At 49.6% G+C, this 16,055-nt stretch overlaps 1 protein-coding gene across 4 annotated transcripts in view; it reads left to right on the top strand.

The window, feature by feature from the left end:
* EPHB2 (EPH receptor B2) overlaps positions 1 to 16,055 on the top strand; it is a 103,304-nt gene that overhangs the window by 62,934 nt on the left and 24,315 nt on the right. For all 4 annotated transcript variants that reach the window (XM_052691639.1, XM_052691637.1, XM_052691638.1 and 1 more), the window contains exons 4-5: positions 2,092 to 2,247; positions 3,135 to 3,470. In XM_052691639.1, coding sequence (XP_052547599.1) covers positions 2,092 to 2,247; positions 3,135 to 3,470 — 492 coding nt within the window. The remainder of the gene's footprint in view (positions 1 to 2,091; positions 2,248 to 3,134; positions 3,471 to 16,055) is intronic.

Below are 16,055 nucleotides of genomic sequence, written 5' to 3'. Positions count from 1 at the left end.
GGTAGAGGGGACTCTTTTCATGCCTTGTCCTTTAGGGCTGAGTCTCCTGTTTTTTCCCAATTGCCCTCATGCTGGTTGACCCAAAAGCACCACGCAGGAGAAAGGAGATGGCAGAGACCCAACAGCTCGGGACTGTGGAGTCATCCTGGCCTCCACCCCACAACGAGATGGGAGGCAGCTGGAAGATAAGGCTGGGGATGTAAGACTCAGAGCCTTGCTTGAGTGGAGGAGGGCTGCCGAGAGATAATGGTGGACAAAGAGAGCTGAGGAAGGGTGTTCCTCAGAACCAACAGCGTGGATTTGAAGTGCTGCCATTCAGTGATCTGCTGTCTCTTGATGTGATTTCGGAACCCTGCAGAGGAGTCACACTAAAATGTTCTCATTTTGCAGGGTTATTTGTTGCCTTATCTGTATGGGGATGAAGAAAGTTGCCAAAAATGCTGGTAATGTTTTAAGGGCATGTGAAAAGAGTTCTAGCAGCCCAGCTTGGTCAGAGTGGAGTAATTATGTATGTTGCTTGTATTGCATGTCAGTATTGGTATTAGTACAGCAACCCTGCTATCATTTTGGGTGCAGAGCCACCTTCATCTCTCTGTAACAGAGATACTCACAACACCTTTCCCAGCAGTGTAACACCCTCTGAGATGGGTTAATACTGAGAGACACTGGGAACAGGATCAGAAAAGGAGTCAAAAGCCTTAGAGGATGGGGGACCATGGGGATGAAAAGATTCATGAACATGAGATGGGGGAGAAGCCAGCTTTCCAGCAGATTCCCAGCAGATCCTTTGACTTCAGGAGTCCAAAGGGACTCCTGAAGCATGCAGTGTAGGGTATTTTTCTGTTTTCTTGTTGGAAACCCAAGATAATATTGAAGGTAAGGGTTGAAAACAGAGAAAATTCCTATTTGTGTGTTTGTTTTTAAATTAAAAATAAGCACTTCTAGTAGCTCTTGCTTACAGCAATCCTGGGAACCTGGACGACCTGATCTAGTGGTTGGCAACCCTTCCCATGTCGAGGGATCATCTTTAAGGTCCCCCCCTCCAACCTAAGCCATTCTATGGTTCTACGATACGATTCACTCCTGACCATATGTTTTTCCTGGGCTGTTTTTTTGTTTTGCTTCATTCCTGAAAGCCTTGATGGTGAAGTGAAGTAGAAGTTTGTTGAACTCAGTGCAGAAACCACCTGCCACCCCCCAGGCTCTTCATGCTGTATGAGAGATTAACAGTGGCAAAAGTCACAATGGAGTGTAGTCACCGAGGGCCGTGCTGATAAATGGTTATAGCCAAGCTTTTGCATTGGCACTGGTGACCCACCGGGTTGGAAAGGGCCTTCTAGTGCTGTAGGCTTTGCAACAATATTTTTAGCCTTATGCACCATATCTGTTAATGCTATATTTCAAGTTGTGTCCCATCCTTTACCACCCATCTGCTGCAAGGCAGCACGTGAGCCACTCTGGCACCCATCATGCCTGGCTGAACATGCATTTTTTGAGTGGCTGTTGCTAACGATGTGGCTTCATCTGTGAGTGGCTAGACCCCAGCAAACTGCTGCTTGCGTGTGATGGCATGATTAGCAATGGCATTAACGAGAGGAAACTCATGGAGACTCTTACATGAATGTGGGATTCTTAGGAAGAGTCAGCATTGCTTTGTGCAGGTCAGCTCCACCTCCAGCAGGAGGGAAGATCTCCACCCTAAAAGGTTTTACTAGAAAATAAGCAGCCCAGCTCATGCCATCCTCTTTGAGAGACTTTGGTCTGATTTGGTGCAGCCACTCCAAACTTCTTGCATGATAGCAGATAAAAATCCCCTTTGCTATCCTAAGACTTGGTCGGTGGACCTTGTTTTTGCATTTATGGTTAGGAATGCAACAGGGGAGACCTACATAGAGACCCCATCTCAGCCTGCCTTTTCAGGGTCTTCACACCAGCTGCTGTTTCTCCACTCTGTTCATTTCAACTTGTCGGGTTTTGGCTTTGGATGCTGCAACGCCCCGAAGAGCGTTTTCCAGCAGCACTGCCAAGCTCTGGGCATCCTCGCCAGCCCTCCTTCCTCACAACTCACCATTGCTCTTGGTTCTTTTCCAGGCTGCCCATCAGGGACCTTCAAGGCCAGCCAAGGAGATGAAGGATGCGTCCATTGTCCAATTAACAGCCGGACGACTTCGGAAGGGGCCACGAACTGCGTGTGCCGGAACGGATATTATCGGGCAGATGCTGACCCTGTCGACATGCCCTGCACCAGTATGTGGGCTCCAGGCAACTGGGGAGGGGAGGCACAGAGCTGGGGAAGGAGGCGTGCATCAGCCAAAGCATTTAGGGTGACTCAGTGCTCTAAGCCGTGGGATGACTTCACTCTGGGGCTGCTCCTGAATGCTGAGTCCTGGCTGTAGGCGCTCAGGAGTTTAGGGCAAGGGCAAGGAATCAGAAAAAATACCAAAAATGTCAGGTGCATTTTGTCGTGGGTACTGTGCGGTCAGTTTAGCAGGGATGGGCCTGAGTTAAAAAGGTAAGTTTGGTTCCCACTCCTGCTTTTGGCTGTTCAGCTTCCTGCACACATCCCTGTGACACCATGAGAGTCACAGAATCATGGAATGGCTCGGCTCGGATGGAACCATAAAGCCATCTAGTTCCCTTGCCAAGAGCTGGTTGCCCCCCACCACACTGGGCTGCTCAGGGCCCCATCCAACCTGGCCTTGGGCACCTCCAGGAATTGGGCACCTACAGCTCCCTGGGCAGTTTGGACTCCATAATTAGCAGCCTATTCTTCCTAATATCTAATCTAAATCTCCCCTCGTTTAGTTTAAAACCACTCCCCAAAATATTGTCTCCCTCCTGTTAATAAGCTCCTTTAAGGGCTAGAATGGCACAGTGAAGTCTCCCAGGAGTCTTCTCCAGCCTTAACAAGCCAAGCTCCCTTAAACCTTCTTCATAGGAAAGGTGCTGCAACCCTCTGAGCTTCTTTGTTGTTGAACCCCACTCCTTTCACATAGACCCACATCTCAAGGTTGTCAAGATCCAGCAAGAGAAGCAGCTGGGCTCAACACAGGACAAGTCCTTGCTGGGGATGGGTTCCGATAGCATAGAGCAGAGCCCTTGTTCTTACACTTTTCTCTCTATTCCCGTCATAGCCATCCCATCTGCCCCCCAGTCCGTGATCTCCAGCGTGAACGAAACCTCCCTGATGCTGGAATGGACCCCACCACGAGACTCAGGGGGCCGGGAGGATCTGGTGTACAACATCATCTGCAAGAGCTGCGGGTCGGGCCGGGGGGCGTGCACACGCTGTGGGGACAACGTGCAGTTTGCCCCACGCCAGCTGGGTCTGACAGAGCCTCGCATCTACATCAGCGACCTGCTGGCCCACACGCAGTACACCTTCGAAATCCAGGCTGTGAATGGCGTCACCGACCAAAGCCCCTTCTCCCCGCAGTTTGCATCAGTGAATATCACCACCAACCAGGCTGGTAAGAGGCCCTGTCTCCTGTCAGACCCCCGTGGGAAGGGGAGGTGGGGGTTTGGGGACTGAACGCACGTGCTGGATGAAGCTCTGTGGTATGAGCAGGGCCTGAAGGGGAGGTGGAGTGGGGTGAGATGTGGTGTGATGTCTCTTGCTCTGTGGTAAGCAGATGCAGTGGCCTGGCAATTCCTGGACAAAACATAGAATCATATAATGGTTGACTTGGAAATGATCTTAAAGGGCCCCCAACTCCAGTCATTACCAATGGCCTTGAGCACCTCCAGGGATGGGGCGCCTTCAGCTCTCCGGATGGGTTCTGAGTACCAAGAATTTCCTCCTAACATCTAACCTAAATCTCCTCTCTTTTAGTTGAAAACCATTCCCCCTTGTCCTATCACTATCTGCCCATGTAAAAAGTCAGTTTCGCTCCTATGTATAAACTCAACCAGAGGGAATCCCTTGAATATGAAAAATATCCCCTATTTCTGTGTGCCCCAAGACAGAGCTGCCATGCCAGCCACTGCAGCAGTCTAGCTCGTGTCATTGTCCTCTGGTGTCTCAGCATTTCCCTCTGGCATTGGACCCATAATCATTTATTTGGTGCCAGCAGGCACACACGCTGTAGGTGCCTTTAATCCTCATTGCTGGCAGCGTTGCAGACACAGCAGCAGCTCACACTGCTGCTGGCAGCCCCTGTTGGTGCTCCTGGTTCCTGAGGAGAGAAGGTAATATCAGCTCGAGTGTTTTGACACAAGCTGTCATCTCTGCTCCAACTGCAGAGAAAGCGTAGCCTCTGGCCCAAGCACCAGAACAGGCCATGAAAACAGAGGAAAGCTGTAGAGATGGGAGGCTGTGAGCCAGCTGTAGAGGATTGCTGCCTGGAAAACTGCTCCAGATCCTGTGCTGCTGCAAGCCACCTGCCATGCTCACCAGCCCCTCTCTGCTGTGCTTGGTGAAGAAGACAACATAGCAAAACTGTAATGGTTTCTCTTTGGGTTGCCAGCTTCTGTGCTGGCTCAGGGGGCTGGGGAAAGGGATGTGCTGGGGTTGCTGGCAGTGCTGTTTCCTAGGAGAGCTGCAGGTGGCAGCTGTGCTGGTGGCTGGGTGGCCTGCAGACCTGCTCTCCCTGTCCTGCCTGGAAGCCATCTGGACCTGGAGCACCTCTTGGGGCCAGGCCTGAGCTTAATCCTATTGCACGGTGGAAGCACATCGATATGGTGTGAGGAAGCAAGCAAGTGGTTGATCTGAACGCTGCAGACTGTGTGCAGGGAGTGTGAACGTTCCCCAGGGATCCTGGACACTACGAGAACTTCAGCACCAAATTGGATGAGTGTGGACTGTTGCATTGGCACAGAGCTGCCTGGAGGCTGTGGTGTGTGCTTGCTGCAGGGTGCAGATGCTGGTGTGGGGTGTTGGTAAGGCAGTGGTGGTGCAGATGGGCATGGGTTGGTTGGGCGCACACAGTGCTGAGAGAGGTAACGTGCAAAAATGTTTCGGTCACCCATGAACCGTCTTGGTGAAAAGCAGAAAGCTGAGCTGAAGGTGAATCCTCTTTCAGTCCCCTGATCATCATCCTCCTTGTTTGATACTCCTTCATTATCAGGACTCACACCTCTCAGCCTGTGTGATATCTCCCTTAATGTATCTATTCATTAGCACTAAACAGTAACTGTCTGCTTGCTGATTCCTCTGTAATTAGAGGTTCTGAATTCTTCAGCTTACACTGCCTGGCAGCCTTGGTGTAGATCATTAGCAGCTGGTAACAGAAGCTGCACACACAAAGGCAGAGCTGGGACAGGAGAATGGAGGGTGTTGTACCAGGAGGAGAGTGCATGGAGAGAGTGGGGCATTGAGCCTGGGAGTTGGTGGCTGCAGCATGGAGCTGCATCAGAGGAGGCTCAGGTGGGTGACAGGGAAAGGATCCTCACCAGAGGGCAGAGGGCATGGCACAGATCCCTGGTGCACAGGGAGCACTGGGACACTCAGCCATAGGGTTTGGTTTTGGGTGGTGCTGTGCACAGCCAGGTGTTGTGCTCGGGGACCTCGGGTTGGCCCCTTCCAACTCGGGATGTTCTGTGATTATATTGAAATCCAGCAGCATCTTTAACCTTCAGATATCATAAATTCCTCAGCATTCTGGAGAAAAGATGCTATGAGACAGTGGGAAAACAATCCCTGTAGAATGGCCAGAGTGCAAATACTGAGTTTGAATGGAGGAGTGCAACTGGTGGCTTTGATGGCATCATGACAGTTGACACTAAATAGCAGCTTGAAATCAAAGAAGATAACACACCATTCACCTTCTTATTCTCCTAGAATTCACAGCATGCTAGAGTAGCCTAGGTTGGAGGAGACCTTAAAGCCCATCCAGTTCCAACCCCTGCATTAGGCTGGGTGCCCCCCACCAGCTCAGGTTGCCCAGGGCCCATCCATGGCCTCAGGCACCTCCAGGGACATCCACAACTTCTCTGGGCAGACCGTGCCCGAGCCTCACCACCCTGTGAAAGACAGTTCATCACTGCCACATCCCTCTCCAATGATTACTGCCATCATTTGAAATACGCACCTTCTTTCTGGTCTGGATTTCACTAACATTCAGTCTGTGTCAACCAAACGCATTTTGCTGTTGTCCTGTGTTGGTAGGATGTTTGTACTCATGTAGAGACACAGTGGGTAGCTTCTCTCAAGGGAAAATAAGAGACAATTAGACCAAGATGGATCATTCTTTTTTCGCTATGAGGTGGTTTTGCAGAATGTGGCTCTCCCTTTAGCTCTTTGTGGACGCTTTCATATTCTTCGTCATAATTCTGTGTTAATTAGATACTGCAGCCAGTAGAAGCACTACTGCAAATAAACTGCTTTCCTTTCTGTGCTGTTTGCTCACTGTTTGCTCTATACATCCAAGGACTCTGCAGCCTCACTCAGCTGTGCAGGGAGCTCTTACCTCCTTGGTGGTCTCTCTGACAATGTCTTGGTCCCTTCACATTCTGCTTCCCTGGTGCAATATGCCTCTCTGCAAGGCCTGCATTTGAGTTTCCAGACTTAAGCATAACCTCACTGTTGTATTCATGGGCTCAGCCATCAAGCTATGTTCACTGCTGTGCAGAGAGGTTGTTTCTGTGTCTGTGGCTTTTCTTGAGTCCTGGAAAATGCCACCTCTCTGGTAACCTCTCCCAGGACTATGTCACCCTCCTGAGGAGATGCCTTTCTTAATTTCTAGTCTGTATCTGTGGCTCATTCCTCTTGTCATGTCATCCATCCCCAATGAGCAGAGCTTGCTTTCACCCTTCTTTAACTGCTCTTTAGGCAGTGATGACTAAGATTAGATTCACCCTTACCGTCTTCATTAGCAGGTTAGACCAGAAAGTTATAAAGGACCAGCATCAGAACAAAAGAAATTAAAAGAGCTTGAAAGAGATCTTCCCTTTCTACCACCTCCCTGCTCCCCAGCCAACTCAATGGATTTACCCATTCTGGAATTTACTCATTCCATCAAACTCTGTGTGATCCCATTTCCTGTCACCTTTAAGACCAGGCTGTATTTTCTCTTTGCTCTTCTCAGTAGACTTCTCCGTGACTCCCTAAGCTGCATTTTATCAATGGCTCATCCTCTGCTTTCCTGCCATATGGTACTGCTCCCCTACAGCTCTGGTGGACTTTCCATCCACCCCTTAGAAAACCTTGATGCCTAAAAGAAAACAAACATGCCATGCAGATATAGGGTGCCACAAAAAACCTTTTCTCAGCCATTCCAGAACCAGAGATCTGTGCCAAGAGGGGTGGATGAGAGGAGAGCTGAGAGGCGTGCCAGCATCCCAGGAGGGAAGGAGCAGGAGGGAAGCCAGGGGTCAAGGAGCTGAGCATGGCCCAACGCTTGGGATAATGACACTTGACTAATTGAGAACCATGCCGTGTGTCAACCCTCTCACTTGTGACAACACACTGCTCCTGCTTGCTAATTTGTGGCATTCTGTGGGGAGGGTTGGGGAGGGGGATAATCTTGGTGCTGGGAGGATTTTCAGTCTCTGTTCATGCTGTGGATGAGCTGAGTGCCTGGGAAACTTGGGGAAGGAAAGGGCTTCTTGGGCAGGGAAGTTGTAAATAGCAAGTGGGAAGAGCAGCTCTTGGTATCGGGCTGTGGCTGCTGCTCACCTGGAAGGGAGGAGGAAGAACTGCTCTGCAGATTACACCAATTCAAGACCTCCCAGTGTCTGGGGAAACAAGAACATCCAGATTTTTTTGGGGACGTGTTCCTTATGAGGGATTCTTGTGTCACACAGAGTCAGAAGGGAGGATTCATTCCAGTATCAGAGGCTCTTGGCTGCAAACAGAGCCCAAATAAACAGACTATGGGACAGGTAATACAGTGTGAACACCAGCTAGTGTGTGGCACAGGGAACAGATATTCATTCCCAATAAACTGATCGGGAGAAGCATCCTCTGCAGCAGAACTGAATGGCCCATCTTCTGTGTTTCTGTGGATTCAGATAACTTACTTTGATGATATATGTCATAGCATGACTCCTTTGGCTTGGGAGATGCACAGCTCACACCTGTGCTCTAGGTTTGTGCCAGACATCATTAAGGTTTAAAATTCCCTTGTAGCCATGGTCCATGAGCTTCTGCTCCTGGCTTTGCCCAGAGCAGGCTGCAGCTTTGAAAAGATTTCCCTGTCTGTGAAACAAAAACCTGGGGAAGTGCATGCAGAAGTCACTTTAGAGAGCTGGAATGAGCTTTCCAGCTCTTAAAATGAGTCCATTTCTTGTTGTCTTCCAGTATAAATGTAAAAGCCAGGAGACTGTAGCATCCCAGCATCTTGCATCTCTCATCCAACCACCCAGTTATGGCAGGACAGGTACAGTTTTGGCTGGATAATTCTTGGTAATCACCAAAGGCAGAGTTCTCCTCACATCTCCAACCTGCCCTAGGGCTGCACAACCTCCTGGGGAGGAAGCTTTTCCTCATACCCAACCTGAACCTCCTAAGCTATGCTCTGTGGACGTTGTCCTATGTTACCCTGAGATGTTCAGGCCCAGGGATGTTATAGATTACCCTGCCTATCTATGAACCTCACATTCAGCCCTGTGTGTGAATGAAACATCTTTAAGAAAAGCATCTAGACTTTAGACATCAAGATGCTGTTTTAGTGCCAAATGTTGGAGGCAGCTGAGTAGGACCCAAGGGCAAACCATAAAAAGGAGACAGCTCTTCTCCATATAACACCTCATGAAAAAAGAATCACATGCAAGACTGGACTGTATTCTGCAAGGTAGGTACAGCAGCTGTACTGAAGTCTCACTGCCACTTGGAAAAGCTGAGTGAAACTTAGTTGGACTGGATGACCTTAGGTGTCTTTTCCACCCTTAAGGATTCTGTGACTCACATGGTCACTGCACGTACATCTGGCTGCCCACATTCAAGAGAGCTGAACTGTGCTGGTATTAGGTACATAGAAAGGCTGATAAAGAGATCAGAACCCAGGAGAAGCCATATTCCAGAGTGGAGACCGAAATGATATTGTGTGTTTAGTCTTGGTGAGGGGGTTGGAATCGCTGACTGCATGGGTGTAGTAGCATGGAGGGTCACCACAAAGAGAAAAGTGCTATTAAAGCAAGACCAGAGCAGATGGTACAGAATGGTTAGCGATGGGCTGTGGGTGAAGAAGCCAGAGCAGAAGCCTGGATGCCTAAGTGAGGCAGGAACGTATCTGCTGAGCTGCTGTAGGGTTACTTCTAAGGTCCTCCTCTTCTTTGGAAGACTCCATGTCCCAGCCTATTGCCTTGGGCTGGCTGAGGGCATGGCAGCAGCTGGCCATGAGCACCTGGGAGAGCCCCAGCCATGCCCAAATCCTCTCTGCTCTGCCCATTGGAGACTGCCGGGAGCCAGGGCTCCCAGATGGCAGGAGGTTTGCCAGCTGCTGGCTCTTCAGGACTCCTCTTTCTGCTTCTGTGGTGGGCAACTGGGGGGATGCTGGCAAGGCAGGGTATAATCTGCATGGCTCAAGCTTTCCTAGCAGATGCTCTTCTCCCACTACCAGCTCTGTGGGCTCCTCCACCTGCTGACTTCCAGATTTCCCTGTTGCATAAATTACTTTGTGAATTTGAGGATCATTTTTCCCACACCTGCCCGGGGCTTCAGAAACCTGTTCCAGAGCATCTGGAGCTGGCTCTGTGTGGAAGACAAAAAACCACCCATGATGGATGCGGGTGGAAAGTCCCCTTTGGTGAATCAACCCCTCCCTCCCTCCCTGCAGTGTGCTGCCGTCCTTGCTGCGTGTGAGCCAACAGAGTGGCTCAGGTGCTCACCTTTTGCTTATGTGTTCAGGAGGGGTGATTTATCTTTTCTGCTGCACTTGGCAAACGATCTGCAGTGCTAATCGCCTTGCTTGCGCACGAGGCACCGAGTGCCAGCATTTGGGCAGGTGGAGCTGCCAGAAGCAGGTACATGAAGCCACAGAGACACGGGAGAGATGCAGAGAGAGGTGCTACGAACAAAAATGTCAGGGTCACAGTGTTGGAACAGAGATAAAATAATCCTGATAGCTGCAGAATTTCCCAGCACACAGCGGAAGGCAGCCTGGCAGAGCCTCAAATTAGCCAGACCCAGTGGGTGGGAGGGGATGCACTGCAGCAGGAATCCTTCTTCCAAGCTTTTATCAGGAAAAATTTCTCTGGTCCATTTTTCATGTTTGCAGTTTCCAAAATGGGGATGTTTCTAAGAACATTTTAGTTGGGCACTTTCTAAGAAAACACCTCGTTATTGAAAATCTGGGGAACAAGTTGGGGAGATGGCTTCTGCCAGCTTTGTTGCTTCTCGCCAGCCCTGCACTGATGCTTCTGCCTTGATCTGGAGCAGATGAGATTTCCATGTGGAGGTGGGGATGCGCCTGGCTCTGAGTGACCCCAAACCCACTCCCATATCTGTGTCTGGATGCTGAGGTTCTCCAGAGTGCCAGCGGAGCATCTCCTCTCTGTGCTGAGAACAAAGTCCAGCCCTTCTCCGTGGGCAGGCTGGCAGCGTGCAAATGAAGGCTGCAAACTCAGTTAAACAAAGGGCATAAAGACAGCCAACAGCCTTCTTCTGCCTGAGCCAAGAGACTGGGCTTGTGGCATTAGGAGCTGCTTTAAAGGGCTGTAATCTACACCAAACCTTTGTTGATTTAGATGAGGCCTGAGCCAGGAGCCAGTTTTGCATTGCCTGTATTTTTAAGATTTTCCAGCGTGTGGAGTTACAGACTTGAGAGGCTTGCTGGGAAATTTTGCAGTCACTCCACACAAACAACATGGGTATCAGCTGGCAGGGCTACCTAGAATCACAGAACCACAGAATCCTTAAAGTTGGAAAGACCACTAAGACCATCAAGCCTGACCATCAACCCATGGCCACCATGCCCACTAAACCATGTCACTTGCCAGCTGAACCACATCCCTTCTCTCACACTTTTGGATACCACCTTTTTCATATCGGCCTTCTCAGGCACTTGAATTTCTTCACAGAAAAATGAAAGAAAGTCTGTTTTTAGTTAAACACCCAGATCCACTTGCTCACAGCTGGAAACCCTGTGGATCTGGGACATCTCAGGGCAAGCAGGGAAAGCCAGTCTGGGTTATACTCCCCTTGGCTGGGATGCTGGTGCAAGACATTCAGGTCTGTGGAGGTGCACAGTGAGTTGTCCTGGCTTCTCACCCTGTCCTGTTTAGAACCGTGGAATCAGTAGGGTTGGAAAAGACGTCTAAGAACATCCAGTCCAACCCCAGCCCACCCTCACCATACCACTGACCACATCCCTCTGTGCCACATCTCCACGTCCCTTGCACCCCTCCAGGGACAGTGACCCCCACCTCCCTGGGCAGCTGTGCCAGTGCCCAACCACTCTTCCAGAGAAGCTTTTCCTGATATCCAACCCACCTGACCTCCTGGAAGTTTTTTATTGCACTCCCAAAGGGGATCATCCCTCAGACATCATCTCTGCCCCACAGGGAGGCAGGCACGTGTCTGAGCTGCCCATAACCCTGCACGGAGGCACTGTGCCTTTCTTTCATTTCCAACTTTTCTTTCATGCACTGTGAAGCCTGGATCCCAGCCTAGATGTCACCAGGCCCTGTGACTTCGGGCTCAGGGAAACCTGTGCTCCATGACTGATCACAGCACATCCTCCTTGCTGCACAGCATCAGCCTTTGGTCTCACCAGAGAGAGCAGCTTTCTCCCTGTCCCCCCGTTTTCTGCCCTGTCCCTTGGCCTCTGGACTAGCTGGTGCCTTGCAGCATCATGCTGCATTTCCCTACCACTCCGTCTTCAGCTGGAGGTCACACAGTTAATCCTGACCCTGGATCACAGCCGCTCCTGCGAGCGGGTAATTGAAAATGCCAGAATTCCCCACTGACCCTCTTATAATAAAAGCAGTTCCCCGTCCAGTAACCTGACACTTCAGGGACTGAGATCTGTCAGAAGGGCTCCAAGGAGATGCTGGAAAACTCCCAGCTGTTCACCTCTTTTTTCCCCAGGGTAATTTCAAAGTGTTGCTGGGGAGAGGCTGTGGGTCGGGTTGGCTTTGCTCTTTCTCTGTCGTGTTTTCCAGAGCAAATGTTGACTCTGTCTGACATGACATGGGTTAGTGGTATTAAAGTGATCAGAGATAGTGGTTTTGCTGCCTGTAACCTGACTCTTCCAGCTAATCCAGAGGAGGAATGGAGGCCCTTTGATTATAGGGATCTCAATAGCCCTGACCCACGGACAGGCAAGGAGTGAAAGGCTGAGCTTGCAGCGCTGGCAGGTGAAGGAGACAAGGGGCTAGGTGTGAAATGGGAGGCAGATTGCAATTGGCAGCGTTTCAAATGGATAGACAGATCATGAACAAGAAGCTGTGCAAAGAGCCTGATGTCTCATAGCATTCCAAAGCCTGGAGCTGCATGGTCCTAACCAACTCCCCATCAAACAACCAGGGAGCACTGCAGAAGGTGCTGCCTGGGGGCATCCAAGGCCCTGGTTCCCTGCTTGACACTGATGTAGTGTCTAGCCCAGTTTTACTGCCTTTACAGCAGCAACCTCTCAGTCTTCGCAGGGACCAGCCTGTGTCATAGGGCAAGGGCTTGTGCTACTCAGTGCCTGCAAGGAAGATGCTTGGCTGTTTTCCCATAGTAAGACCTGATTCACTCTCCTACCTTTATTCCTGCTCTCTCTGTGATGTAAATTTGGGATAAAGAGGTGGGATAGAGAAGGAGTTCACATTTGGGTGTTTAAAAAGCACGAGTGGGAGAGTCCAGGAGAAAGATGACTTCAGCTCTGGCTGAATAGGAGGAGCAAGGTACCCAGCAGCTGTTCCTGTGACTCCTAACCAGACTGACAAAACTCAGTGCTGTGGAGATAGGTGTGTGGGGAGGTGTATGAGCTTCCTAAGAATGCCTGTAAACTGCGTCTCACAGGCGTAAAGCCAAGGAGGAAAACAGGCCCATTTATTTCTCATTCGCCCAATGCAGTTCTTCACTGTGTGACACCCTCCTGCTGCTTTTTGTCAGTTTTATCATAATGAATTGCCCTAAGGTTGACACAGCAGTTTCAGCAATTGCACTAATTTTGATGCATCTGGGGTCTCTCACCCTGCTCCCAGCAGGACAGAAGGGTTTGTAGGGAATGCCAAGACAGTCCAAGTCCTGAGGTGCCTGGTTTAAAGTCAAGGTGATCTTTTTTTAAGGCACCCAGAGCTCCAGAAGTCATGGTCTTATGTCCAATTAGACCTGAGATTGTGCTCCCTTCATTGGGGTTGCCACTGAGAAAGGCAATAGATAAAAAATCCTATTGCAGAGCACATGGTGGAGAGCAGATCTCAGTCTTACGGCTGTGCCCTCCTTTCCCTCAGCATAATATAAAGAACAAGAAGAAAACTGAAGGTGCACAACACAAAGGGAGCACAGCCCTGCCAAAGCCTGGTAGGAACTTGGGCTGAGTTGGAGAAGTGTTGACTTGGTCACACTCTGAGGAATATCAGACCTCGGGGAGGAGGTGCTGCTGACTGCTGGTGGCTGGGAGATCCGTTTTGAGGTTTAGATGTGAAAACAAGGTTAACAAAAGACTGGAAAGGTTTCAGAGGAGGGCTATCAGATTGATACATGGGCTGATAAATCTCTGAAACACACAAGAAACTCAGTCTACTCAGATTATAGAAGATGAAAAGAAAATGTTTTTGTGTTTTTTCTACTTAATTTCATGTGGATAAAACTCACTTTCTTGACTCCTCCTTAGTTTTGGTAGGAAAAGCAGAAAGCATCCAGCAATTGGAAGCTGAAGTCCATAAATTTCAACCTGAAAGTAAAATGTGCATTTTATAACGTGGCAAGTAACCACAAGGAAAGCCTCCCAAGAGGCTTGATGGGCTCGTCCTAATTTGCAGACTTCAAAGGAAACTGGATGTCTGTCTGTAATATACACACACAGTCAACCACAGATGTTGCAGCTGTGCTGAATCACAGAATCATTAGGGTTGGAAAAGACCTTTAAGATCACCAAGTCCAACTGGCAGCCCACCCCCACTGTGTCACCAGCCACATCCCTCAGTGCCACATCTCCACGTTCCTTGAACACCTCCGGGGATGGTGACCCCACCGCCTCCTGGGCAGCTGTGCCAATGCATCACCACTCTTTTGGAGAAGTTTTTCCTTGTTTCCAACCTGAGCTGAGAGCTTGGCCTCTATCACAAGTCTTGTGTGAATGCTCAGACCTGGGTGTTAGAGTGTCTTTTTCCAGTTTTTCTGTGAATTGGCATATTCCTCTGCGATCTCATCAGACTGCCCTGGGTTTTGTGGTCAGCATGATGTTCTTCTAGGAGTTGCTACACTTAGAAAGTGCTTCAGTCTTCTGCAAAAGTACGCATTTCTTTCATTCTTGTCTTCTCCCCTTTCCTTCTCTATTAGAAACTGTTTAAGTTGCCCTTTGAGGCTGATGGGTCTGGAGCTCTCTGGTTCCTTGCCCATGGAGGTATTAGGCTGCATGTCAGCTCCACCAGGATACCTGGAATGTGCTTTCAAGCAAGCATATAAACCTTTAAAAAGATATTGATGGTCACCTTAAAGTAGGATCTATTTCCAGAGCAAATAATAATTTATTTATTGTTTGGAAATACATGCTGAGCTCCAGAGGCAGCACATGGCACAGCTGTGCCTCTCTTGTAATCGTTGGAGACCTCATCAGCAACAACCAGGAGCTCAGATGTAGACATCCCCACAGCAGGAGGGAGACTCAGCTGTTTGAGTTTAGGCATCATTATTTGAACCTCTCAGCAGGAATCAAGAGTGAGTGATAGTGCTGGCTCCTATGGAGAAATCCAGAGCTGTCTGAGATCATGGAATCGTTTGAGTAGGAAGGGACCCTTAAAGGCCATCTAGCCCATCTCCCCCCCAGTGAACATCAGTTTGCTCAGAGTCTGGTCCAGCCCCACCTTTTGTCTCATGGTCACGGACAGGGTGTTCATCCTACTTTGCCCAGGGAATGCTAGCCCAGCACCTGGGGTAGGTGCACTGCATGCCCAAGAGTTGTGTGTTTCTTTAACAGAAACAAGCTCATCAATGAAGTCCAAGATTCAATCAAGGTCCAAGGTCCATCAGCAAACAAACGTCCTTCAGCTTTCACAGATGAGGAGGCAGATGAGCCTCCTGCTTCATCTCTTTCCCCAGTATGGTCCCTTGAGCTTCAACTGAACACAAGTAAGGCACCTAAGCTGATTATCTGGGCCAGAAACGCTGCCTTGGGAGACACCAAAGCACTTCCCAGTGGTAGGTTTAGTCTGCAGCACAGCTGTGGTGAAACAGAGGAGAGAAGGAGGCCTTTCTTTGCCCATTCCCCTTTTGCTAATGAGTAGTCATGCAGAATGTCTTTTAGACCGACCTTGACAGTGGCAAGACTCTTCATGTGCATGAAGCATTGTCTTCTGCCCTGAGAAGTAATGGGAGCCCATCTTGGATGTGCCCAAGGCCAGGCTGGATGGAGCCTTGGGCAGCCTGATCTGGAGGGGCAAACAGCCCATGGCAGGGGTTGGAAATAAATCATATCTGAGGGCTCTTCCAACCTGAGCCATGCTGTGATTCTCTGCTGCTGAAGATCCTCCCGTTTGTACAGAAGTTAAATACTCTGAGCTGAGCATCGCTGTATCTGTGGTGCTTCTCTTGCCAGAGCTGGTGATGACTTTACGTTTCCTCCTCAGCAGGTGTTTGACTTGGCATGGGAAACGGTCAGTCAGGGCTCTGGCTGTGCTCAGTGCTGTGTGGTAGAATGGACCCTTGTGGTGACAACCATGGAAGCATCCCTTGCATTCCTCTTGCGCTTCTGCACAACGTGAGAGATTTTGCTGCCTCTCCTCCCCATGTGCTGCAGGTTTTGTTACAGCAGGACAGGTCATCTGCCTTTTTACATCAGGGGATTTTCATTAAGCATGTTTTACACTCCAGCAGTAGTTTTGGCATGGTTTATTTCTCCAGCCACGGGGCTCCTCCAAGAGGAATCCAAAGAATCTGAGGCCGTACCAGATAATAAGGATGTAGAAAAGTGTCTTTCAAGGACTCAAATCATTCATTTTACCTTGAAATGGTGTGGGGCTCAAAC

This window comes from Tympanuchus pallidicinctus, unplaced genomic scaffold (genome assembly GCF_026119805.1).
Source record: "Tympanuchus pallidicinctus isolate F22 unplaced genomic scaffold, pur_lepc_1.0 scaffold29, whole genome shotgun sequence".
NCBI lineage: Eukaryota > Metazoa > Chordata > Aves > Galliformes > Phasianidae > Tympanuchus > Tympanuchus pallidicinctus.
Note: the sequence above shows the minus strand (reverse complement) of the source record. Positions and strands in the feature narration are given on the sequence as shown.